This window comes from Humulus lupulus, chromosome 7 (assembly GCF_963169125.1).
Source record: "Humulus lupulus chromosome 7, drHumLupu1.1, whole genome shotgun sequence".
Lineage (NCBI taxonomy): Eukaryota > Viridiplantae > Streptophyta > Magnoliopsida > Rosales > Cannabaceae > Humulus > Humulus lupulus.
Window position 1 is genome coordinate 67,997,389 of NC_084799.1, and position 27,174 is coordinate 68,024,562.

Genomic DNA, 27,174 nt, shown 5'->3' on the forward strand with positions numbered 1-27,174 from the left:
ATTAGCAGTTTAGAATAAGTTTGACAATACGTCAAACAAATTCTTTTTAGATCATTCCATGATGGAAGTCATCTTCATCACATAATTAAACAAGTAAAATAAAGAAGAAAATACGTACATATGAGATATGAATTTATTAAATAAAACATAATATAATGTGTGTATATATATATATATATAATAGAACTAGATATGGCATGGGTATGATTAATTAATGAGAATTGTCAAGCATTTTTTTATGAAAGCAGTAGCGAACAGAACAAATAGAAGACTTTCCAAGGAGAGCATCAGAGTGTCTCATACTACAGGAAACGATCATAGGAACCCCTCTGATTTCAAACTGGCCATTTTTGAAACCAAACACTCCTTCAAACAACAAATCAATCACAGCATTCGAATCGTTCATCAAACCCGCCACGAAAGAATCCGCGTCGTCGTGCTCTCCGTTCTCCACTCTCGTTCGCAGAGTCAATTCTTTCGTCACTTTCGGTCTCTGCGTGAACGCACCGATCACAGTCTCCCCCAACTTGCTCCCCTTCCACACCGCCACCACCGTCAACGAATTGAAGCTGATTCTGGTTCTTTCATTCTTGTTCGTGAATTTCATCTGGTACACCAGATCGGCGGCGATCGAAGTCCGTCGCCTTGGTATGCTTGGGTGCAGAGTTCTCAGATTTTCGAATTTGATGCTGCGAATCGAGATCTCTGGGATCAAGGAGTTGAGAAAAGTCGCGGCTATGATCGTGACGAGGAGGAAGACGAGAACGAAGGCGAAGGTCACCATGGCTGCCCAGGCTAAGCAACCCATGCAGCACGAGCGGCATTTTCTGCTGCGTTTGGTTGTGGAATAGAGGTTCGTCGAAGTTTGATCGGAGAACAGTACATGGCGTCGTGATGATGGCGGTGAGTGGCTCCGGCTTGGATGTTTCGACAGTGGCGAATCTACTGTGACGTTGACTGAAGGCGCCATGGACGGAGAAAACCTCCGACCTTGAGGTTGGAAGAGATTGACGGAGCCTTTTCGACCTCTTTCTCATATGGACATCTCCACTCTGATCAATTCATTTCTTGGCTGTCGCCTCTTCTCTATATCTATATCTGGTAAATTATTAGTTGGCGGGAAACGGTTTTTGAAACTAATTAACAATAATAATCTCAATTATATTTATATTAAAAACTGTTTATTTTCAAACAAAAAAAAAACAAGAACAAATTTGTTATGTGTATGTATGCATGTGTAATGTATTGTATTATTAGAAAGGTATCAGGTATTTATGTTTTACGTGTACAGCCAAAATTCAAACTTGTATCAGTTATGATATAGTTTTAACTCATGTCTTTATAGTTATTTTCACGTCTAATAAGTTGTTTTTTTATGCTTATATTATTCATCCTTAAAAATTATTATCAAAATGTGTTTCGTAGATTAGGAAAGATAAAATTCTTCTGAGAAAGAGTGTTGCTATTTGATACATTAATGTGTTCAACACCACATAAGATGGTATTTCATAATTAGTTAGCGATTATTAACTTAAAATATGTGAGACCCAATATTTAATTGCACCAATAACAATATGATACCTCCTTGTGATGTTGAACATCAATAGCAATTTAGAGTATACTTTTAACCGTTAAAGGTCCTATTTTTCTATAGTTTTGAAGAATTCAGAATATTTTTTCAAAAATTTTATATAATTTTCAGAAAACCATAAAAGTTTAAAGGTATTTTATTAAAAATAATTAAAGTTTATAGGTCATATTTTTCAATTTTCAAAGAAAAAAGAGAAAGGTACTTAAAGGGACAATAATGGAAGTCCCTGATTAAGAGAAGACCTTCAATTAATTCGTTATGTGCAGATTACATCATCAAATCATGAAATGAAAAACTCATTAACTAATCAATGAAAAAAATAATAATAATATAACTGGTGGCACTAAATCTCCTAAGATAGTGGAAAAATTGGACAAGATACACTATATCAAGCAACACAAGAATGTAAAATAAGTTTTAAATTATGCTTGGAAAAAGCTTTCCTAGACATGTTAAAAATAGAATGATATTTCAATCTCAGTTCCCTCTGTAGTGAGATGAAAAATACTTCATGCTCATGATAAGTAGAAACAAGAAGTTACAGCAAGCAATCAGGGAGTCTGCACATTTGAGTCCTTGGATTTGTTCTCTTCCGATGAGGGCCGGTTCTCTGAGTCAGATTGCCGGATGTCTTCGATCATTCTAACAACTTCATCCATGCTAGGCCGCATATCTGGAACCTTTGTCACACAGGCCATTGCAATTTGCAACATCTGCACCATTTCTTCTTCAATATTTTGGTACCTCATTAGCTCAACATCAAATACCTCTGCCGTCCATTCCTCCCTTACGACGGAGTGGACCCACCTTGGGAGATCAACCATGTCATCACGACCGGGTGATTGAAGTGGAGCTTTTCCAGTTAACATTTCTAGTAAGAGAACGCCAAAGCTATATACGTCAGATTTGTGGGTATATTTACGGGTTTCAATTACTTCAGGAGCACGGTACCCTGCACCCCTAGAAGGATTGGCATGGACATTCATAAGAGGAGTCAGGCCAAAATCAGAGATAGATCCATCAAAATCTTGGTTGAGGAGGACATTTGAGGCTTTGATATTCCCATGAGTGAACTTTGGACCACCCATAGAGTGAATGTGAGCGATTCCCTTTGCGGTTCCAAGTGCAATCTTTACTCTGGATTCCCAGTCTAATGGAGTTCTCCCAGCTCCTCTGTTTCCTGTTATCACATTTAAATTTAGACTGTACAGGTTTACAAGAGTTCGGACAGCAGTGAAGTTGAGAGACTGTACAGGTTTTAACTTATGCAAGAAAAAAAAACTCCCTTGAATATTGTATGTATTGATTATGTGCAAATAAGCATGATGCCCAACAACAAAAAAATATATAGCCCACGAAATAATGAGGAAAGCATATGCATATCTCAATGACAGTGCATAATGTGATTTTATATTTTGCTTCTAGAATGTGGGTCCATGAATTGCCTACTTAGGTAAAAGTCAATTAAGTTCATAAGGTCCTACAAACTCTAAGATCTATATCACGGCCATGACAAGAAACTTTACTAAGAGCAATAACAAAAACGTTTAAAGCCAAGAAAACCAAAACACCTAAAATGCAACAAGTGATCACGACATACTAGAAAATTTCAAAAATAAACAACCTAGTCATCTAACTTGAAGCTTGAAAAGTCTTGGTCCACAACAAGTCATTAAGAAAGAAAGAAAAATTAGTTTCCAATGCCATTATTCCAAAGTGTCAAGTTCAAAACTCGGGCTCAGCACCTAACCTTACAATATTTGGAAAGCAGAAAACATAAAAATTACTGTGTATGTTTTCAAGAGGAACTTAAACCTCAAACATGTGGGTGCAAACAACCGTTTAAGCTACCTTTATGTGCATCTTTTTATGCTCCTGTCATGCAAGTATGCTTAAGTTTGTACTGATTATAGCCAGTTTAGTTTATATACAGAAATTAGCAAGGTTTTAAAAGGATCAGGTATACATACCATGCAAGAGAGCAGCTAAACTTCCATGTGATACGAAGTCATATACCAGGAGCTTCTCGTCCTTTGAATAATAATATGCACGTAGTGGCATTACATTTGGATGTTGTCCAACTCTTCCCACGGTATCCATTTGCTGTTCAAAGTCCCTCTTCCCAACAACCACTTCCTTCAACCTTTTTACCACCACTGTTGTTGCCTCCTCTAATATAGCCTTGTATGCCGTACCATAACTGCCCTTTCCCAGTACTTCAGCTGAAGCTCTCAACAAATCTTCAAGATCAAAGTTGTAAGAAGAACCTTCAAAGAACACCAGCTTGTTCTTTTCAGGTTCCTGCACCCCACTCCCGAACTCTTCCCTAGGCTTCTCAGTCCTCCCAACACTAGCTGCCTTTCCTTTGAGTGCCCTCGCACCTCCATCATCCTTTTTCTTGCAACACCAAAGACCAATAACTAAAGCTAAAAGAAACAGCAGCACAGATCCTCCAACAGCAATGGAAATAATAGCCCACATTGGCAGTTTTTTTTTAGAGCTCTGTTTTTTCATAGGAATAGCCGGTAGTGGAGGGTAAGATGGAGGGGGAGGAAGGATGGAGGAGCAAGTTTCAAGAGGAGGTCCACACAAAAGAGAATTTCCAAGAAATGATGAATTCGGGAACTCTTTAAGAGACGATGGGATAGATCCATTAAGGTTATTGTAGCTCAAGTTTAAATGCTTGAGCCCAGTTAGGTTGAGATCAGGTATGGGTCCAGATAATGTGTTGTTCTGGAGGTTCAATCCTGTCAGTTGAGTCAAATTCTGTATTGTTTGGGGAATTTCACCCGTGAAGGAATTAACAGATAGGTCCAAGACATTGAGTTGGGGGGACAATGAAGCAGGAATCTCACCAGTGAAGTTATTGTGTTGGAGATAGAGGTAGTTGAGTGAAGGAAGGGAGGTAATATCAGAAGGAAGAATACCACTGAGAAGATTTGACCGAAGGCTGAGAACACTGAGGGCATCTAGCTTACCAATGGTGTTGGGTGGGATGGAACCAACAAGACCAACTCCAGGAAGCCGGAGGGCAAACACACGTGTCCCATCTTTGGTGCAAGTGACCCCAATCCATGACGTGCAGACAGGATTAGTAAGGTTCCAACTGAAGTTCCGACGATGAGGAACAGCAGCGGCAAACTTTAGAAGGGCTTGCTTATCAGAGTTAAGATCAGCAATAGCCAAAGGAAGAACAATGAAAATATAAACAAGGAAAGAAAGCACTGCAGTGTAATTGAACTTCATGGGGACTTATTTGCCAAAGAATATGAAGTCAGATAAGCAGAATGTTAGATCCACAGGCCTCACTTTTCTCCTGGTTCAGATTAAAAATAAAATAAACAATATTAGCTTAGCCAAATCGACAAAGCATTCTTAACTAGTGAGTAAAAGATGAGCACTAACATTTAGTCAGTGTAGAAAAAGCAAAGCAATTCTATTTCCTTGTCACAGAAAGGAAAACAAAGCATACTTATATGGCTATGTGCTATAGTCTCCACTGTACAGTGACTAAATTTTACACAAAGGGCCATCAGCAAGCAAAAGACTATTCTTAAATCGACTTCTGTCTATCACCTGTAAATATTCAAAGGCCATAGAAACATGGATTCATACTATTGCCTTCAGAGTTCAAAGTACCAAATAATAAAATGCTCAAGAGAGAGGAGGATGGGATCTCGTAGTCAACAATTTAGAAGGTCCAAACATCTTTAGATAATCACCTAGTCATGATAATTCGTAGGCTAATACCCTCATGGAAGCCGATTAGCATACATTGAATATAATTATATGAGTACCTAAAACCAAAAATAGAGTTTTCTTATCCAGACAGCACTGCTATCAAATATTTAAAAAAAAAAAAAAATTGGATCCTAGTAACTTAACCATTGAAGGAAAGAACTTAAAAATTGTCCTCAAGTCGTACCTAAAGAAGGAAACTTCGTAAGATATTGGACAAAGCAAAGAGTGGTTTAACAACCACAGTTCTAGAACTTTTGCAAAAACCAAACAAAATGAAGTTAAAATTTTGGTAGAAGCATGCTCAGGATCTTAAATCTTTCACTCTAATCGAACCTAACAAGAAAAATTGTTCTTGCAAGAAATGAAATTCACACATATTCTACTAGCACATTCACCATTTTGTCCTAAGTGGGTCTATTGGTCTTTGACACTTCACACACACACGCATATATATATATATATATATATATATATATATAAAGAACAGTTAGTTTGCGAGTAGAAAAGAAATGGGTTTGAACCAAAAAATCCAAACATTAACTTAAAATTGAAAAACACTCTTCATAATTACTCAGATCTACAAGCCATAGTGAGCAACAAAGTCAAATAACAACTGTACTGCAAATGGGTACCTGGGAACGAAAGAGGAGCCAAGGGATGAGCTCAAGAGCAACCATTAGAGCTCCATTGAGCTCTCAGCGACCAGCATTGGGTTCAAAACATGGTAATTCCCGAAGTTCAGAGCGACATTTAGAGTAAAAAACTTGAACAAGTGGGAGTTTCAGATCCCAGCATTAAAGAGAAGACGAAGAGTGATTAGCTTTTGAGACATACGAGGAGAAACCAGTTAATTCCTATGGATTTTGTTGATAACCCTCTACACATTTGAGCCGCAAAATTAATTGCAAGAGTTAGTATAAAGCGTTACAGCTAGTATCTCTTCTCTTACCTGACATCCAAAAAAAAAACTAATTTTTTTGAAGAATATGAGGAAAGACAGTTTTTTTCAATTAAACATTAGAAAAGGCAAAGAAATAAAAAACGAAGAAAAGGGTTTGAGAAAGAAGAAAAAGATAAAAAATTAAGACCAAAAACTGGCACTGGACTGACTCTTGACCGAGAGAGAGAGAGAGAGAGAGAGAGGGATGTGTGTATATATAATATATATATATATGTGTGTGTGTGTGTGTGATGGGTTCATGGAAATTGACCTTGAATAACCCACACTCTAAGGAAGCAGAAAACTACAACTACTCATAGTCATACATAATAAATAGCAAAAAATATTAGACAGTTTCATACAGCTCATTCCTTAAACCACTCAGTTTTTTGTATTTTGTTTTCCTTCAATAAACTACATAGGAATCAGAATAGATCTGTTACTGTGATAACAATAAATAAGTTTAAAAGCTAACCTGAATATACTTTCCTTTTGTACAAAATTACACTTTGTATAGTTTGTACCTCTCCAGGTCGGGTTATAATTTTTTAAAATACATTTTATTTAATTATTTTACACCTAATTTTTACTTTCTAATCTGAATATACATTATATTATTTAAATATTATATATATTTTTTATTTTTTTAATATATTCATTAAAAATGTTTATTTATTTTTTAAAAAATAAAAACACTTTGAAGCATGGTGAGGTGAAATGTGGATGCGAGTTAGTAACTGATTTTTTTTTTTTTACTTTTTTTAAGATTCAGCTTTTTCTATATATATTTTTTTCAGAACATCAGTTTATTCTCGCTTTGGATATATGTCCCTGCCTGTCGGATTTTATACGTACTATTTTCTTTTTTTGAGAATATTTATTTTATTTTACTATAAATAGTTGTTGGAAAAAAAGTAAACTAAGAATATTGTAATCGTCTCATTTGGCTTCATATATAGGTTTTCAAATATACAAAAACTAATAATAATAACAAATTATTTGTACCCTTTTTTGACATCTTATCTATTTCTTGACTGTGTGTGAGTGTGCATGGCATTTTTATTTATTAATATTGTAAATTAACTTTCTTACGAGGGATTTTTTTTATAAATACATACATATAAATTTGTTATTTGGTCAAAAAAAAGGGTTATAAAAGCTTCATTGATCAAGTGGCTTTAGGTAGTGCTTTAACAGCACGGATTGGATCGTGGCCTAAAAAGTGGGTTTGGTTTGAAATGCTCACATTCTCAAAACGACACCAACTGAGGCTATGCCACCAACATTTCCTTTTCTTCTGGCTGAGTGGCTTCTTTTGTTCTTTTAGTCAATGAAGTTTTCCCGATTTGTGTGAAATTTTGGTGAGAATACAGTTTTTGAAATTTCTTTTGAAATGGCATTATCATTATGCCTTGAAAAATAATAGTGGGACTAGTAATTATACCTTTTTTTGAATACTATAAATTAAAGTCGTACCCAAATAACAATATGTTATATAAAAAATAATAGGAAATTGGAAACAATGTGTAAGTTCAAATATTTTTTTATAGTAAAATCAGAAACATTAAATAAGAATAATCTTTGCTAGCTAGCTTAGCTTGATAAGTACAACAATTGTTTATGTACTAATTATACTTATAGATATGTATGTAATAATAATTAAAGTAGTCGGTAAAGGACAGCTTGAATTGAAGGCTTTAAGACGAACCTTGATCCAACTACTCCCCACTTTCTTTCTTTATTTTTTTGTAATAATATATAAATATTACCAACTACCCCTTCATTTGTTTGATCTAAAAACATTATCTTTAAGCATGGAATTCTTTCCCTAATCAACAAACTTATTTGTTTAGTATATATTACTAATTATAGCACCATTTTAATGTCAATTAATATATAGAATATGTGTAATATCATACATTACATACATGTTTCTTTTTTAAATGTCACTGACTAGCATTTTTCGTAACATTAATGTTCACTAATTTAATAAATTTCACTACTATAACTTCTGTGATTTTTTTTAAATATTATATATTAATATACATATATAATTAAGAGGTTTTAGTATAAGTACTCCTGAATTTTACCATGTTTGGCAATTCAATTCTTAAAAAAAATGAGAATCAAATCATTCAGTTCTTTAGACAGTAGCAATTAATTATTATTTATTATTTCATAGAATTCCTAGTTTTTAATTTTTTAAAAAAAAAAGTCTATACTACAGGATACGTAAAAATATTTAGAGGCATATATGATATTTAAAAAAAATTAACTAAAAACACTTAATTGTCATTGTTTTTGAAACTCAAGCACTTTGATTGCCAAAAAAAAATTGCTAAATAACGAAAAATTCCAGAGACAAGAGTAAAACTTCTAGAATTAATTTGTAGTTTAACTAGTATGACAACATAAATCAAGACCCATGTATATGGACACTATCTAAATCAAACACAAATTCTTATAGTAAAAAAGTTGATAGATTAACCGCATTTACCGCAACCCAATAAAAAAATATTATATATTTTCTAAATTAAAAAACTATAACAAAAAAATGTGAAGTTATAACTTTTATGATGAATTATTTAAGCTTCTTCTAGCAAAAAAAAAATCTATAATGGTGTCTCAACTTTATTTAGAGGGATCATGATTAGAAATGGGTTCATTTGAGTGGGCCATATATATGATAAATGCCCATCTCATGCTTTCATACAATATACATATATTTAAATGGATGTATATGTATATATGTATGGTTGAAACATATTTTATATTTTGTCCAAAGTACGTAAAAGGAGCATGTAACATCACTATTATGGCATGTCCTCTAATCGCATCTTTAGCTTGTCCCTCCATATGAACAAGACTACAGAGAAATGTGACACTTAATCAACCAAAAAATAAAAATAAAAATAATAGTCCGACACTTTAACTTACAAAGTTCTATCAATAATTGTAGTAAAATCATAAAATGTACGTATATAATATAAACATAATTTTATATATCTCTGGGTCAAATAGTAAAATTATTATACATACATTAAGAAACCATCAACATCGATTAATTTCAGCAAATATTATAAGGAAAACAGCATGCGAATACCACATTAATTATATCAAAGATCAGCTATAATATTCTTTTCTGTAAATATCAATTAGTGATCTTAATTACAAAGAATAATTATCACAGCTTGGCAGACAAGTACAGTTTGTACAGCAGCCGACTCAGAAGCCTGTCTGTCTTTTTCAAATATACAAATTATCCGATCACTAATTTGTAAATAATATATTGTTCATCAAATTTTGTTTTATCAAATTAAATATTATTGCAGCATTCGAAAATAAAAGTTTAATTACATATATATAACTTTATCATTTAATGAAAACTTGTATATACATGGAAATTAGAAACTGAGACGTGTAAAGTCAACTTATCCCAAATCCATCGATATATATCATTTGCATATATTAATTTCATATTAAAAAAAAATACATTCAATCGGAGAAGTCTTGCTCTTGCTGTTTATTATCGATAAAATATTTATGGCATTATAGAGTACCTCGGATCAGGTGCCAAGATTAATAAGCTTAGCTTTAAATAAAATCAAAGGGGTTTTTTACTCAAACTGGCACGTACGTTAATAAATCTTTCTTTGTATAATTTTTATTTATTTATTATTAATATAAAGGTCTAGAAGAATACGAATAATAAATCTTTGGTCCACTACCGTCACTCAATTAAAGTTTCTCATATGTGTTGAAGAAGTTGTTAAAAATTATTACATGACAATAAATATGTACATGAAAATTAAAAAATCGAAATAATTAAGAAATTTCATTGATTTATTTATTTTTGGTGGTGTTTATATTTAATGCACAAGCTCGATCTGCATGAGGTCACGGCAGAAGAGGAAGGAAATCCATATGACAGATATCTTACCTACTAAACCACGAGGTGATCAAACATGTGGCCCCAATACTATTTATTTGTGATATATATACTTTGTCAATTAATAAACAAAAAAATGGAATTTTAATATCCAAAAAATTAAAAAAAAAGTTTTGGTAGATGAATTTAAAGTACATATTAAATAAAATATTCAATCATCTCTCTCTCTCTCTCTCTTAAAAAAAATGAATAATGCCTTTATGTATAGAGGTCAATGGAGAATTTTCACCACATGGTCGGTCCCTATTAGCTAAAAGGAAACAAAAAACCATTAAAATATATAAATAATAATTAGGCTCATTGTATTTGTAGTAGCATCTTTATTAGATTCAATTCAATTTCAAAGTCAGGAATGAATATATATAATAATAAATAAATTAGGTAATGTAGGTGTCCTATTCAATCAAACCTTTAAAAATTAAGTAATTAGCATAAAGCACAAGCTAAATATAAAAAGACAACAAAAGGGTAATTAGTAATAATCTTAGGGTGACTGAAGGCAGAATATCAGTGTCATGACACTAGTCAATAATGTAGTTTAAATGGTAATTAAGATGAAGACAGAGAGATTAATAATAGTAAGATAGCTTATTAGAAGAAAATAAAGAAAGCTTAAGAGAATGGTGATGAAGAAAGACACAAGACAACAGACAAGGCATGACTACTACTATACCGTCAATCACTCTAATCGAATTAGGTGTGCTTGTAACAAAGCTCTGCTGTCCTTTTGTACATCTGGAATCTTCCTAGCCTGGTGTTTTATTTTCTTTTTTGGATCTAACTTTGGTCTTTCTTCTTTATTTTGTTTTTGGGTTCGTTAACCGGATGAATAAGGACCCTATCTCTCACTATCAAATTGCAATGTTTGGAACATATGAGATACTTTGAATTGATTAAATTACATATTATTTCATTTCTTGAAGTCTCAAAGGGGCTGGAAAATAGAAACTGGCTTTTAGAGTTCACTAGTTCTTTTGGGTCAAATACGTTTAGTTTGAACAAATATAATGATAAGACCCTTAACCTGATTTAGCTACCAAATATCGCGTGATAACTAACTACTCTTGCACTTTTGTCATTTTGGCTCCATTCTATATATATTGGCAGTACTCAATAGGCATATCCTTCATTATATTGATAAGAAAACCACCAGTACTACTAGCTCCCCAAAACCATACAAGATCACCTACTCAATAGGAAATAATAGCCTTCATTTTATCAAAATGAGATTAAACGAGAATAGTTTGACCAATTATATTGATAAGAAATGCCAAATAACATCAATAATTATCATTACCGAACGGCAATCATGCAAAATTGTAAAGCCTTGTATAAAAAATCGTGGGCCATATAGTGCACATGTGAGCTTGTAAATTAGTTGAAGGAAAGGGAGAGTCATCAATAGGTAGGTATGCATGGTCTGCTTGTACTTTGATGCCTATTATTATGGTAGGGCTTGGTACTCTTGGTTTGTGTTGTTTTTCATAGGGTGGCCACAAACCATATAGTTGGCCCATGTTAATAAAGGCCTGTCACAACTCACACAACAGCTTATGTACACCAATGAGGCGAGGTTGTATTAGAAAAATTCTTCTCAAGTTTTTTTTTTTTTTGAAAAATTCTTCTCAAGTTAATGAATGATATAATGCATCAACAGGTTACAGGCCCAACAACCTATAGGGAAGGGAGCTCCACTACCACTACATAAAGAACAGATGAAATAGATACTATGTCCAGGTAAGTGTGGTGGAGCAACAAATGAAATCTGAAGAAGCAATTTTGTTTTTTCCTTTTTGCTAAGAAGATAAGAAAACAATATGTTCAAACAAGATCGTACTAGTACAACTAAATTCAGGAGTTTCAGTACACGAGACCTTGGACACAGCAAGCACCAGAAAAGTCCCAACATAACTTCTTCACTTGTAGAATTCAAAGTCTGTATCAGGCTTCTTCACATTTGTTCGGTAACCCTTTTCAAAATCCTTTGGAAGGATGATGTACCGGTTTTTCCGAACAGCATGCATTCCTGCTTCTTGACATATAGCTGTAATCTGCAAGCATCGATTGAAAAGCGAAGAATTAACAATAATAATGGAAGGTGTTAAGATTTGTGGAAATGCCACTACAAGGCCCCATTTGGTTGAGAGAAAGGAAAAGAATTCCTTTTCGTTCTTTCCTTTGTTTAGTTAGAAACCAAAAAAGTGCATGATCAAAAAATAAATAAATAATTTTTATCAATTTTTTTTTATTAATTTAAAATTTTATCCCATTCTCATTCCCATGTTTTCATTACTCCATTACTCCCAACCAAATGAACCCTAAAATAAATCTAATAATAGCAAACTTGACATCAAATTTTAGAGTAATGATATGTGCACCAAAACATTACACCAACAGACGTGACAGTTTCTTTTAACCAATCACATTAATGAGAACCATTTTTTTAAAAAGTAGTGCCACACAATTGGTATAATGTTTTTGTGCATAATTTTGGTCGCCATATCATTATTGAAAATTTCAAGATTCTTTTCTTTTCTTAAATATAGAAAGATTTTCCGAGACATCTTTGCATGTTAAATTGTAACCTTATGCCGATTGTCGTTTGTCAATTTGTCAATCTGAATAGGAATAGACACGTCAACTAACCTCAGCAGCACTGATTTTATCAGGCCTTGAAACATAGTCCTCCAAATCAACTTCATCACTTAAGTTCATTTTCGCCGTGCAAACCTGTACAATTAGTGGACATGGTTTATTATTTTACATATATACTTAATTCAGAAAAAACTGCAGTAGCTTGGTTAAACACACTCAGACAAAGAACACAAATTTTCTTATTGCACGTACAGATATGAAGTAAATAATAACAAACTTCAAGTCCAATTTAACCAAATAAAAAGGAAACTCTGAAGGTAATATAAGAGAATAGGTGAAGTTGAAGCAACAAATGTAATGATTGAGAAATCCAGTAAGGAAAACAAAATCATACAAAGAATTTTTGAGGAAGTCAAAGGCTTGGCTAACTAGATTTGCAATGCAGGAGTCGAGGATTGAGAAAAATAGGGGTGAAATAACACCATAAACTCAAAAAGTGAATTCAATATTTCATCTTTGTCAAAGAATTGTATGCAAAACTTACCTGAAAAACAAGTCTCTTCTGCCTCCTATCAGGCAAAGGAAATTCAATCTTCCTGTCCAGCCGTCCAGGACGCAGAAGTGCAGGATCCAAAGTATCAGCTCGATTAGTAGCCATTATAACCTTCACATTCACTGTTTGATCGAATCCATCCATCTGAAAAGAATTTAGTTGTTGATAAGAGTTGGGAGGTATGTATAGAGGTCAAAGAAGCAGTTTCAGCTCTAGAAATAGATCTCAAATATGAATATAAGCCTTTTCACATAACAGAGCATCAACAGTTTTCACGATCAAAATAATTATTTTCAAGATTATTTATATATCTTCCAGTTCTACCTGATTGAGAAGCTCCATAAGTATACGCTGAACTTCTCTATCAGCTCCAGTTTGAGCATCAAACCTGGCAGTAGCTATAGCATCTACTTCATCAATAAAAATAATTGCCGGAGCATTCTCCTTGGCGAGACGGAAGACATCACGAACCATACGAGGGCCCTGAACAGAAAACAATTGTCCTTAAGTATTAGTAATTTAAGATAAACACAGAAAATAAGAAGTTCACCATGCAACAGTACTTGATTTCTATTCCAAAGTATCTTCAATCTCAATAAACAATAAGTATCAAAGAATGATAAAAGTTCAAAGAGGTAATATATTTAATAACCGTGTTCAATATCACTGTTAATAACACATACAATTGGTATACCAATAAAGTTTGCATTAAAAATAATAATAAGAGCATGTTCTTATGTAATTGAATCGGTGCGAAAGAAAAGGCAACTAAAAAATGTTGAAAAGGGAGATCCAAGAAGTATACACCTTACCTCACCCAAATACTTCTGAACAAACTCTGAACCAACAACTCTGATGAAGGCAGCAGTTGTGTGATTAGCAACAGCCTTGGCTAGCATAGTTTTACCAGTGCCAGGAGGACCATAGAGCAAAACACCACGTGGAGGGTCTATACCAATTTGTTTGTATAGTTCATGGTGAGTAAGCGGTAGTTCCACAGCTTCACGGATTTCTTGCTTCTGAATGTCACATCCACCAATATCCTAATGCATCCAAAAAAAAAAACTCAATATCATTCAGACAGGGACGAACAGATGTCTCATGGGAAGGTAACAAAGGATGTGATGCCACCCACAAAGGGAAAGTCAAATGCAATGGAAAAATATCTTCGATCGATTACAAAGTCAATTAGAGGAATTCTTCCCTAAATCCTGAATAACACAAGTGCACTTGACTTCTAAATCATCATCAATAGCAACATTCTTCCAAAAGCAAAATTTTTATACAAAAGAAGTACAAACTGAATAGCACACACATCATATAACAGTCAATTTAGTGCGCACCACATCTAAGCAGATAGTATAACATCATACAAGTTGTATAATTAAAATGGAAGGAGCAGCAAAAGAAACGCTCTGAAGAAGGTTGGATCATGTGGAGTTTAGGGAAGGGACCTAGGAATAAATCAACCAGCCTAGATGCCCCAAATACCCTTAATAAATTTACAATGAAGCCGGCTGAATTTTGGTCGAATTTTGATTGCAGCTTAACATGAAAAATCAAAATATTTGAACTAAATGCACTTCAATTTCCAAGCAAGAAAGCACAGTAAGCTACAAATAGAAAAACTTAACAGTCTCAAGATGCACCCAATATGTGGTACCTAGAAATCATACATAGAAATCCTAAAATCTAAGTAAGCATAAAAATCCTTGCACGAATCTAGAAACCCAAAATTCTGATCGCCACGAATTTCAACAAGCTAAGGGCGAAGTCCCTAAAATTGATTTTTTTGAACATCCTAAATTACAACTAAATTCTGATTAATCTCGTATAAATTGCTGAGCGCGTGGAGTTCGGGAAAAAGAGATTGGTGATAGCATTTCTCAAACATTTATATTTCATTTTGGTCCAACTATGATTATCTCTAGCATCAAAAACAAAATCTTTAAACTACTTGAACCTAGAAATCGTATCCTCGTTACAGCTCGAGCCCTATAAACAAATGAAAGCATAATATGTTGCAAATTTGAACACCTAAATTCTTAAAATTTCCAATTTAAATAGAGATAGGTTAGATTAGATAGCTAGAAACAAAAAAAGACCTAAATTCGAATTTCTGCAAACCCTAATAAAATCCCTATTAACAAAAAGACAGTTGGAGAATGTGTAAAGACTGAATAAAGATTGAATTGGGCATACAGAATAGGTGACATCAGGCTTCTCCGACTGGCTGAGAAGGGAGATACTGGAGTCGGCCTCGGGAGGAAGAACATCAACAAGGGCATTCGAATGGCGATGCAAGGCAACAGATGCAGAGGGCTTGAGAAGCTCCCGATTGATGGTGCTAAGAATCCTGACGTAGTAATTGGAGCCGGTGGTTGAGCCCACTATCCCATTATTCTGATCAACCATTTCCATGAACTGGCCAATGACGAGGGGAACCGACTGGATCCTCTTGACCTCTTCTTGGGCCCGAAGAAGCTCTCGCTTGAGATTCTTCTGCTCGTCCTTGACGTACTCCTCCTGGATGTCGATGAACTCGAGCTGCCGTTGCAGTGACTTGAGGCGACTGTAGAGATCGTCCTCGTCGGAGGACTGATGCTGTTCGGAAAGACATGGGTCAGATCTCGTCGACGGGAAAGAAGCCGGTGGCTCCAAAGGTTTCGGGTCCATGATCAGAGCAGAGGCCGCCATAGCCTCTGAGCTTCGGAGTTGAGAGCTTGAATTCTAGTATTGGGCAATTCCAGGAAAGGAGAGAACAGAATGAATGGAGTAAGACGCAAGAAATTCAATAATATATTCGGCCCCGTTAGCAAACAGCAAAAACAAAGAAAAAAAACACACAAAAATAAAATGAAAATAAAACACAGTTAATTTTCAAGGGAAAATTACATACCGTATATACATATATATTTATTTTAATTTTTGAATTTTTTTTTAAATATATATAACTTTCCTGTTCAGTTTTATCTAATAACTAGGCAACTTAATTATAATAATTATTTTTTGGAAAATAAGATTTTGAATTTTTTTGTAAATTTTTTTAAGTATTTTATATTTTTTTGGTGTAGAATTTATAACTTAATAAGTTGTTAACATTTTCACTAAATGAATACCATAATATGAATGATAATCTTTTGATGTTTGAGAATTATTTATATATATATATATGTGTTGATTCATGAATATTATATTTAGTAAATAAAAGACTTAATGTAATTCATGATTTGGGAAAAAAAATCATATGTAGTATTATTTTGATTAGGTGAGTTGTGAAACAAATAAGGTAAAGAATAAGATTAATATTAATTAAGACTCTTTTTTTTTACTACTATGTTTGTGTAATGAAGTTTATATTGTAATTGGGAAATTTCATTATTCATATCTAATAATGCCTAATATTACCCAAAAATTCTAGCAATATTAATCTTTTCAATTTAATGTTAAGCATTCATCTCATACCCAAAATACCCCCTCCTATTATATCAAGAATCCTAAAACCTTCTATGTCTCTCTCTTCCCTCTCTCTTCCCTCTCTCTCCCTCTCTCTCTCTTTCATTTTCGCGAAATCCTCCCTAAAACCTACAGATTTGTATGATTTTCTTGTCGAAATCGTTGTTAGTCATCTCCATTGTCTCTGTGAAGTCGCCGATATCAAAGGCAACATCCATTTTGAGGGTTTTTGGAGGAGAAAAATCATGGGTAATAAGATTGTTCATTTTATGTGTTGGGTATTATTTGTTTATATTGTTTTGGCTATTTTGAACAAATCTAAGCCTATATTGGTGTGTGTTTTTGGATTTTTTAGAGAGATTCCGCGCTCTGCGTTTTTCCGGGTTTTCTGCAACTTTTTTGCTTGATAGGATCTCGATAGGGACTCGATGGTATGTAGAAGAATGTTCTTTTATGAGCTCGATATAGTTCGATTATAGCTCGATAGTTTTAGGTTTTGTTGCTCGATGACAACTCGATAAGGGTTCGATTGGACCCTAGAATATTTAGTGTAGTTGTTATCTCGATATGTGATCGATAGGAGCTCGATAGGATTCGATGAAGGTTTTGGTTAGGTTTTATGTTCGGTTTAAGAAATTTTAGCTCGATACTAACTCGATAAGAGCTCGACTATGGGATCGATGGTAACTCAATAGCATTCGATTATAGCTCGATAAAGCTCGATAATGTTCTTTTTTCATGAATTTCTGAAAAATTGACAGTTTTCTTGACAATTTCAATGTTTTTTTTCCAACACAGGTTCCATTGTCTACGTTTTTGTATTATACAATGGTGTTTGGGAATTACAAGGGATTAAGTGGATTTTCAAGGACCCTCAATGCATGGTGATACCGATGGAGGATATTGTAACGTACTTGCAACTTCTTGACATATTGCACAAGGAACTTAAAGTTGATAAACAGATGTATGGGTTGAAATTGGAGGTTCCTTACACATGCGGCGACTAACCATTTACACCCGTTCATGTTGAAAGTGATCTTGGTGTCCGTGCATTCTTAGGAGTAACATCTAAAGAAAGGTTAGCCTTGTGTGTCACTCCTATTAAAAAGATTGTCATTACAGATCCATATTCCACTCCCGGACCTGAGGGAGCAGTCGGTACTTTAGGATGTCCTATTGGTGACCTAAGGGACAACCAGTATGAGTACAACCCCTATGGGAATGACGATCCAGTAGCTGAACATAATGAGGACTTATGATACAATTCAGAGGCATATTATTGTGCAAAAGTGTCGATTAACATGTCTGATGATTTGCAAGTAGAACAAGCACAAGAACAACCAATGCGTCCTATTGCACGGGCGAACCTACCAAGTCAAGGATGTCAAACACCTGGCACCAGCTCTAGTCATCCTGGTGGAACAAAATATAACTATACAGGGAATGTTCCAATATGTTCAACAGAAAATGGAGTGCTGCCATGTTTTCAAAAGAAGATATCATGACTTCTAGTTGTTCTGAATCACCATCATCTGGTGTACCGTTAGGAGAACTACACCTTGGGAAGACTTTTGAGAACAAGATGGAATTGAAAACCAAAGCAGCTCTCTTCGCAATGAAGAATAATTTTGAGTTTATGATTAAGAAGTCTGGTACTGATGTGTTGTATATCACCTGCAAGGATCTTGATTGTGGTTGGAGAATAAGAGGGAAAAAAGTAGCACGATCGGAGATGTTTGAGATCACTGTTTATAATAGTGTACATACTTGCTCACTAGAATTGCGACAGAAAGACCACTGTCAAGCAGCACCTAGGGTCATTGGGCACCTTATCAAGAACAAATATGCTACTGATGGCACTATCTACCCAGTAAAAAACATAAATGAGGATATGAAGAATAATTTTGGGATCGATCTGAGTTATATGAAGGCTTGGAGATGCAGAGAGAAGGCACTCGGTTATGTCAGGGGGACACCTGAAGAATTGTACTCCAAGTTACCTTCTTACTTGTACATGCTGCAGCAAAAGAATCCAGGTACAATAACTGATTTTGTCACAGATGACGGTCGCTTTCTTTATTATTTCTTCTCACTTGGAGTTTGTAGAAGGGGATTTACATCATGTCGTCCTGTTATATGTGTGGACGACACTTTCTTGAAGTCAAGGTACGGTGGCCACATGTTGTGTGCTGTCGCATTGGATGCGAATGACCATATTCATCCAATTGCGGTCGCGATTGTTGATAGTGAGAATCATGCTTCTTGGAAGTATTTCATGATGAAATCGAAGGAAGCCATTTGAGTTGTTGATAATCTGGCTTTTGTATCAGACGGGCATGCTAGCATTATTCATGCTCTTGATTTAGTCTTCCCTGATACCTACCACGGTGCATGCTGCCATCACAAAAGTATGAATGTAATCACTAAGTTCAAGACTGATCACTATCACAAGGAGATGTGGAATGCGGCATATTCATTTCAGAAGTCAAAATTTCACAGGTTCTTCAACAATATAAAGCAAATGGATCCTACCATAGCTCAATATCTCGAGGGTATTGGCTTCGATAAGTGAACTCGTACTTACTTTCCTGGGAATCGATACAATGTAATGACAAGCAACTACGCTGAAAGTTTCAACAACAAAACCAGAGACGCAAGAACCTTCCCAGTCACTACTTTTGTGGAATTCATTCATTTCACAATTCAGTCATGGTTTGCTGGGTGTCGTGGGGAGGTAGAGAAGTGCACATCCAAATTAGCAACAATATATGAGAAAGATGTCTCAGGCATTGTGGATGATGCAAGGTACTTGAAAGTCCATCCTCTTGGATAGTTCGAATTTCATGTGGTAGACCCAGAAGGTCATGGTGAGGTGAATTTGATGACCAAATCATGCTCCTGTGGCCAGTTTCAAATAATGGGTTACCCTTGTGTTCATGGTGTGGCTGCGGCCATCCTGCACGGTGTCAACATTTACTCACTGTGTTCCCCATATTACACTACTGAGATGTGGAGGGAGTCTTACAAAGAAACAATTTACCCAACTAGCAACGAGGATGATTGGGAAGTTCTCGAGAACATAGAGAAAATGCAAGTTGGGGTTCCTGTTGAAAAACAACCAGTTGGTCAACCGAAGAAGAAAAAGATGGGAAGAAGGAAGACAACCCGCACTCCATCAAATGGCGAAATCATTCGCAAAGAGTGCAAGTGTAGTATGTGTGGTGGTCTTTGCCACAACAGGGCTACATGCAAAGCTAGGCTATAAACTCTTTTTTCCAATTTTGACTTGTTGTATTAATAACCTAGCTTGTTTTCCCTTCATTTTTCTTAAAAGTTATGTTAAGCTCGATGTAAAATCGATGAGCTCGATTGTAGCTCGACGTGAACTCGATAGTAGCTCGATATGAACTCGATAATTTGAATGTTAGCTTCTAAACTGACTTCAAATCGTAGCTCGATAATAGTTCAATAATGGTTCAATATAACTCGATAGCAGTTCGATAATGGTTCAATATGGCTCGATATTAGTTCAATAACAACTATATAATGGATATGAAAATGATATTGCTCGATTGAAGCTCGATATTAGTTTGATAACAGTTCGATATAGCTTGATATTAGTTCGATAATGTTCGATATAGCTCGATAGCAGCCTATGAATGTTACAAAAAAATGTGAACAAAAAACTGCACATGTAAAGACCCTGCATATATACAATCATCAAGGTAACAAATTTTTATACCACAAGTCTGTGGTACACTTGTTCCTTAACACCTCTATATTTTCATCGCAGATGGTTTCCAATGGAAGGTCGGCCATGAGATGCTCAATATGCTTGACAACATACACACCACAACCCCCATTGTAAAAAAAATGTAAACATTAAGTGTACAATACTATAATTTTAGTTAGAAACAAATATAGTATGAAGATGATGTTTGTTACCTTCTCTTTGACTGAGTGAGCTCGTGTTTCTGTTTGTGATGCCATGTGAACTGATGCGGCCTCTTTCCTGGTGCAGGAATCTTCAACATAAAGCTATCAGTGAACAATTTACTCTCCATCAATAGAGAAGGAAGCAAAAAGCACCATGGATTCATAATTTCCTCCAGCTTTGCGTCACTAATCACCGAGTTGTCTGAATCATAAACAATGAGAGTCTAACTAGAAATAGACAATGAGAGTTGTCTATTTCTCTAGAAACAGAGAAACAGAGAGTTGTCTAACTAGAAATAGACAATGAGAGTTGTCTAGAAACAAAGAAGGAAGCAAAAAGCACCATGGATTCATAATTTCCTCCAGCTTTGCGTCACTAATCACCGAGTTGTCTGAATCATAAACAATGAGAGTCTAACTAGAAATAGAAGCCTCAATGGCAAACCAATGTTGTTGTTCATAGTTTTGGCACCCAATATGCATCCTCAAATCCTCCCCAAGATGCCAGAAAGTGCTGCTCGATGCTGGTCAACATGGACATAATGTCAGAATCCAACGTGAACTTTGTTTTGTCAGCAATTTTCTTGTACTGATAATATCGGGCAGGTATCACTTGTAAGAAATAAATTTTCATCACAACTGCATTATGTCGATATGTATTGGGAAAATACTTACGACATGTATGAAGCATGTGTTCTGCGACATCAATATGCTACAAAGAGAGTACGATATAAAAAGTTAGCAAAGACCATCATAAATGGCTAAAAATGATGCATAAACGAATAAATTGAGTTCTCATCGAGCACTATCGAGCTTATATCGAACTAAACATTGAGCTCATCGAGTCCATATCGAGCCCCATCGAGCTCATATCGAGCTATTCTCAGACGGTAAACAACACCCCTATCGAGCTCACATCGAGCTAATCTCAAACAATAAACAGCAACCTTAGTTCAACACCCCTATCGATCTACTATCGAGCTCCATCGAGCTCACATCGAGCTAATCTCAAACAGTAAACAACAGAACTTGTGTAGCCTATCGAGCTCTCATCGAGCTCATATCGAGCTAATCTCAAACAGTAAACAAAAACCCTAGTTCAACACCCATATAGATCTACTATCGAGCTCCATTGAGCTCACATCGAGCTAATCTCAAATAGTAAATAATAGCCCTAGTTCAACACCCCTATCGATCTACTATCGAGCTCCATCGAGCTAATCTCAAACAGTAAACAACAGAACTTGTGTAGCCTATCGAGCTCTCATCGAGCTCATATAGATCCAGGCAACCCCCTTATCGAGCTCATATTGAGTTAATAAAAACATAACTTGTAAAATTGAAAACAAAACATAATTTCTACGACTATCGAGTCATTAGGTATAAATGGCTTACCCCATCATTGAGCCATGACTGGGGTGTCTTCCACGTCAGAAACCACGCTGGACCGTGATTCCCAATTTTTACATCCCTTGGGGTCTTGTTGGGGATGTCTCCAAGCAACCACTTGGACACTGTCCTATATTGTTTGCGATCTAGCTTCTTGAGATGGTCCAACACCTGGGTAGCCTCCTCTTCTGGTGCAGCTGCATCAGTGCGAGGTCTTTTCCTCGTGGGATCGGTGTAGTCCTCAAACCAATCCGGCTTGTGTCTTTGGCGTCTAGTCCTCTGAAACCGAACCCCAGCAACATCCTCAGGGTTGACAATAACGATTCCCAGAGTCGCAGCATCAGGTGTCACAATGATGGTAGAAGGCGTGGTTGGATCATCAACATAGTTCAGAGGAATATCCAGTGACTCTGAGTCTGAATCTTCCTTGGAGCCCCTCAGTTTCTCCTTAATAAACGTCAGGATCTGACTAACTGCATCCAAGATCACTGGCTGGTTCTTCAGGAGGGTCTCATGTCGACCCTCGACTCTGTCCAATTGCTCAATCAAGTCAGTGAGCTTAGGCGCTGGTGTTGGGGCTGAGGGTGGGGCTGTAGCTGGGGCAACAAGAGGGGTGGGACCTACAACCTCCTCCTCCTCTGGGGCAGCATCATCAAATATCTTGGCTGCCTCGGCTGCCTGAGAAACTATCTCCGCAACTTTCTCAAAAGTCACATCCTCCTCATCATCAACCTTCGAGGGATCCTGGCCAAGTCTGGGATAAATGGGAAGATCTCCCTCTGTGAATGACGAATAATAGTCTTTTTCTAGTGGTCGAGGCTTCAACATCGGAAGGACGATCAACTGCAAACAACATAAAACATTTGGTTAACTCAAATAATCATAAAAGATAAGCATATAGATAAAAATTAATTGTTTAATGTCAATCAAATATAACTTACATTCTTCTTCGACAACATCGGTGAGATGACAGACTTGGTGAAATCCTTATTCCTCTGATGCGACCAACTAAGCATCATTGGGACTATGTTTCCCGAGCTCACAACAAACTCTGTCGCAAGCTGTTGGATAGCCTCATATGCCCAGTACTATAAGGCCAGGGCATAACCATACATATTGTACTTGGACTCTTTCTGCACCTTGGCATCCTTCTTGTTGTCATAGTTGGCCTTTTGCTTCACTATGTCCTTCTTACAAGACTGCAATAGCCTCCTATAAGATTACTTCCCCCATGGATAGCTGAAGAAGTAGTCTACATCCTCAACCATCTTCAGAATATCTCGCCATATGTGCAACTTGCCCTCTATGGCATTCAGAACCCCCTCAACCAACAAACATAGACCAATCTTGTACACATCTTCCAGAACAATACAAGTCTTGAAAGCATGGTCCACCTGTGAGAGCTTTACCTTCTCACCATCATTGAAATACTCCTTTATCATTCGGTCATTAAGATTACGCTCTTCCAACTCTTCTAGTGACGGGAAGGTACTGAAATTCAACCCCGTCACCAGGGAAAACTCTCCCATGCTGAATCTACAAGACTTCGACCCCAAGAAGAAATGCACCTCATCTTCGTTGTTGTTGGCGATTTTCCTCAACAGCAGTTGATGCACCAAGACTCCGGAGAAATTAAACTCCGAAGCCAAAAAGAACTGCTTGAAAGGAGATTCCTTAGCTCTTTCAAGCAACATGAGGTCCACAAACCTAGTCTTAATGTGATTTAAAGTGCTACTACCCCAAATTGTGACTCGACCAAGAAAGTGATCCCCAAACGGAACAAGAAACTTAGGCATCTGCAACAACACATGAAAAAAAATTGGTAAGAAAACAAATTTTCAAACATAATCTGGAAAAAATTAAAAAAAAAAACAAATTCATCAAAAATTGAAATAAACACTGCCATCGAGCTTATATCGGGCTGTTATCGAGCCCTATCGAGCTCAATCGATCTATTCATCGAGCCTCTATCGAACTTCCATCAAGCCACTATTAAAACTAATCTTTTAGTATACCATCGATCTTATATCGAGCTAATGTCGAGCTTCCATCGAGCCTAACTATTTCAAGCCTACTATCAAACCATTCAAGTTACCCTATTGAGCAAGTATCGAACCATTCAACCTACCCTATCGAGCTCATATCGAACAATTATCGAACCATTCAACCTAAACTATCGAGCTCTTATCGAACCATAATCGAGCCTATCAAGCTTTATTTTATCTATTACCAAAGATCACTCGAGCCATTATCGAACCTATCGAGCTACTGGTGCAAACCCCAAAAAATCCCAGAAAAAAAAATCCCCAAAAAATGATGAACACAATCCACAGATCATAGATTCAACAATATGCTTTATCAAAAATTAAAATGGGTTCGAGATTTTACCTTTGATTGTCAAACTTTAGAAGAAATGGGTCGACGTGGGTCTCCTAATCATCGTGGGTCTCGATTTCGACGGAGAGATGGGAGATGGGAGACGTGGGGGCTCGACGGAGGTGGGGGCTGACGGAGGTGGGCTCGATGGAGGTGGTATTTGGGTATTTTGTGAGAGTGAGAGAGAGAGAGAGAGAGAGAGAGAGAGAGAGAAATCGAGATAGTAGAGAGAGAAGTGAGATATTGAGTTTTTTGGGTGTGGAAAAATGAGAGGGGTATTTTGGGAAATAAGGAAATGTTTAGCATCAATTTGAAATTGTAATTAGTGCTAGAATTATTATGTAATTGTCCCTATTAGTATGTATAAATATGAAATTTCCCTTTACAATAATATAAACACATGTAGTTTAATATATATATATATATACAAATTGCTAAAGATAGAATTGAAGTATGTACAATAGCAAGAATGGAGAATTTATTTTATTAAATTATACAACCATAAAATTTATACCTTATAAGTTAAGAATTTGAAGTGGGGACATGAATAAGGAGACTATATTATTTTATAGAATAAATAGTTTTTTTTATGAGTGAGTATTTTGAAATACTTCTTTGTAAACAATATTTTTTAATTAAATTTGGGTCTCCCACCTCATCATCAGCATTTAGTATGATCATTCCTTCTCTTGTGGTAACTCGGGACACATCAACATATAACTGACCGTGGGTGAATACTTGCTTAGGGAGGTACATGCCAACATGTTTAAGAGATTGTCCTTGGATTTTGTTGATTGTCATGGAAAAACATGGTGCCAAGGGAAGTTGTCGTCTATTAAGCTTGAATGGCCATCTTGATTCATTGGGAGACATGATAATTCTTTGAATAATGACATTTTCACCAATATTTGTTCCATAAATGATGTTGCCTCAATGGACCATTTACCAAGATGTCTGATAATCAATCTTGTGCCATTGCATAGGCCTTCTATTTGATTTAGATTTCTAAGGAGCATTACAAGAGCACATTCCTTAAGTCACATCTCATGATTAGGGATGCCATTAAATTTCAAACCATTCAAAAATTCAGCTAGATACAAAAGATCTTCATCATTTGTCTTTACACTTGCTTTGCATATATTGTCTGAGCTAAAATATTTTCTCCCTTCACCTGATATAATATTCATAGTCATCTCATTTAGTTCATAGACCATTTCATTTTTGGTGTTAGTATTGCTCTTTCTGTCAAATATGCAGGATCGTTGTACTTTTGTAAAAGTAATGGGTAGATAACTTCAACTATGGATTTCATTAGATCTTGAGATGGATTTATGGTGATATCAGAAGGAAGCTTAATTAATTGTCTATCAATGTCATCATATAATGAACCATCTCCAATCTGCAACATCCATTTGTCAAAAGAAGCTATTTTAGCAGCCTCAAAACCAATCAGGCTTCCATTATAGAGCCTCATATTTTGGTTGAGCTCATATATTTTGAAAAATGGCCACAAATATGATGAGTTATGAGAAGCATCAACATGATCAGCTCTTGTACCTTTTGGGACAACTGGTAATATTTGTCGAAAATCACCACCACATACTATTGTAAGTCCTCCAAAAGGTTTGTTAGAGCTATTTTCAAACCTTGTTCTTAGAATATCTCTTAAGGTCTTATCTAAAGCTTCAAAGCATAACTTATTTGCCATAGGTGCTTCATCCCAAATGAGCAAAGAAGTTTTCACAAGAAGTCCAACTAGTGGGGTGCCTTGTCGAATTTCATAAGTCGACTTTGATGTAACATTCAAGGGAATATGAAATCGTGAATGAGTTGTCCTACCATTAGGCAATAACAAAGCAGCTATGCCTAAAGTTGCTACAGGCAAGACTGTTTTTTATTATTTTTGGACAACAAAATCTTATTAATTAGAGTGATTCTCAGTTTCTCTCTCTTCCACGGCGAGGAGGCGAAAAGCTGGGCAGAAGCTAGCAAAACCAGTCATTGAGCCGGAGCTCCCTTCATCCGATGGAGAAGATATTGTTCAGGAGCGGTATGAGGAAGTAGTCATTGAGGAAATGGATATTACAGAAGAGCAAGAACTTGATGCTAGGGATTCGGTTTGTGCTTCGAATGAGGGTTTTGATCTATCCACGGATCCTGATACTGGGTCCTGGGCTGCAGAGGTTGAGGCTAGATCTTTCCAAGATTCAGCCAAATAAACTTGGGCTAAGTTTCGGGAAGCTCTTCCATCACGTGGGTATACGAAGCTACATTACTTGGAGCCTTTTCAGAAGGATGGACAGATAATTGCAAAATTGGATGTGGATGAGATTGAAGTGGAAGCCTCCTTCTGGAAATTAGCATTGATCTGTGTGGTGATTGGTGCTAACCACCACTTGCAGGTTTTGAAGGGTTTATCAAACGGATTTGGGGAAAGCTTGGTATTGAGCGAGTGGCTCGAATGATTGTTGGCTTTACAATGGTGAAGTTTAGAGATGAAGCAACACGTGATCTGGTTTTGGAATCAGGCGTGGTCCATTTTGATAATAAACCAGTTGTTCTCCGTCCCTGGACTATTGATATCAAGTCCTTGAAGTCTATTAAATCAGTGCCTGTGTGGATCCGGTTACCTGATCTTGGCTTGCAAT

General features: G+C 35.9%; 3 protein-coding genes across 3 annotated transcripts; all 3 read right to left on the reverse strand.

The window, feature by feature from the left end:
• Nucleotides 1-1,793: 1,793 nt before the first annotated feature.
• On the reverse strand, nucleotides 1,794-6,461 carry LOC133788248 (probable inactive receptor kinase At5g58300). Its single transcript, XM_062225655.1, has 3 exons — nucleotides 5,965-6,461; nucleotides 3,562-4,907; nucleotides 1,794-2,771 (listed from the first exon to the last, which is right to left on the reverse strand). The coding sequence occupies exons 2-3, from the start codon at nucleotides 4,835-4,837 to the stop codon at nucleotides 2,143-2,145; spliced, it is 1,905 nt and encodes a 634-aa protein (XP_062081639.1). The 5' UTR covers nucleotides 4,838-4,907; nucleotides 5,965-6,461; the 3' UTR covers nucleotides 1,794-2,142.
• Nucleotides 6,462-12,026: 5,565 nt separating this feature from the next.
• LOC133788249 (26S proteasome regulatory subunit 6B homolog) lies at nucleotides 12,027-16,214 on the reverse strand. Its single transcript, XM_062225657.1, has 6 exons — nucleotides 15,572-16,214; nucleotides 14,182-14,412; nucleotides 13,694-13,852; nucleotides 13,361-13,513; nucleotides 12,868-12,951; nucleotides 12,027-12,272 (listed from the first exon to the last, which is right to left on the reverse strand). The coding sequence occupies exons 1-6, from the start codon at nucleotides 16,064-16,066 to the stop codon at nucleotides 12,138-12,140; spliced, it is 1,257 nt and encodes a 418-aa protein (XP_062081641.1). The 5' UTR covers nucleotides 16,067-16,214; the 3' UTR covers nucleotides 12,027-12,137.
• Nucleotides 16,215-25,724: 9,510 nt separating this feature from the next.
• On the reverse strand, nucleotides 25,725-26,234 carry LOC133791819 (uncharacterized). The gene has a single exon (XM_062229731.1). The coding sequence runs from the start codon at nucleotides 26,232-26,234 to the stop codon at nucleotides 25,725-25,727; it is 510 nt and encodes a 169-aa protein (XP_062085715.1).
• Between the last annotated feature and the right edge of the window lie 940 nt (nucleotides 26,235-27,174).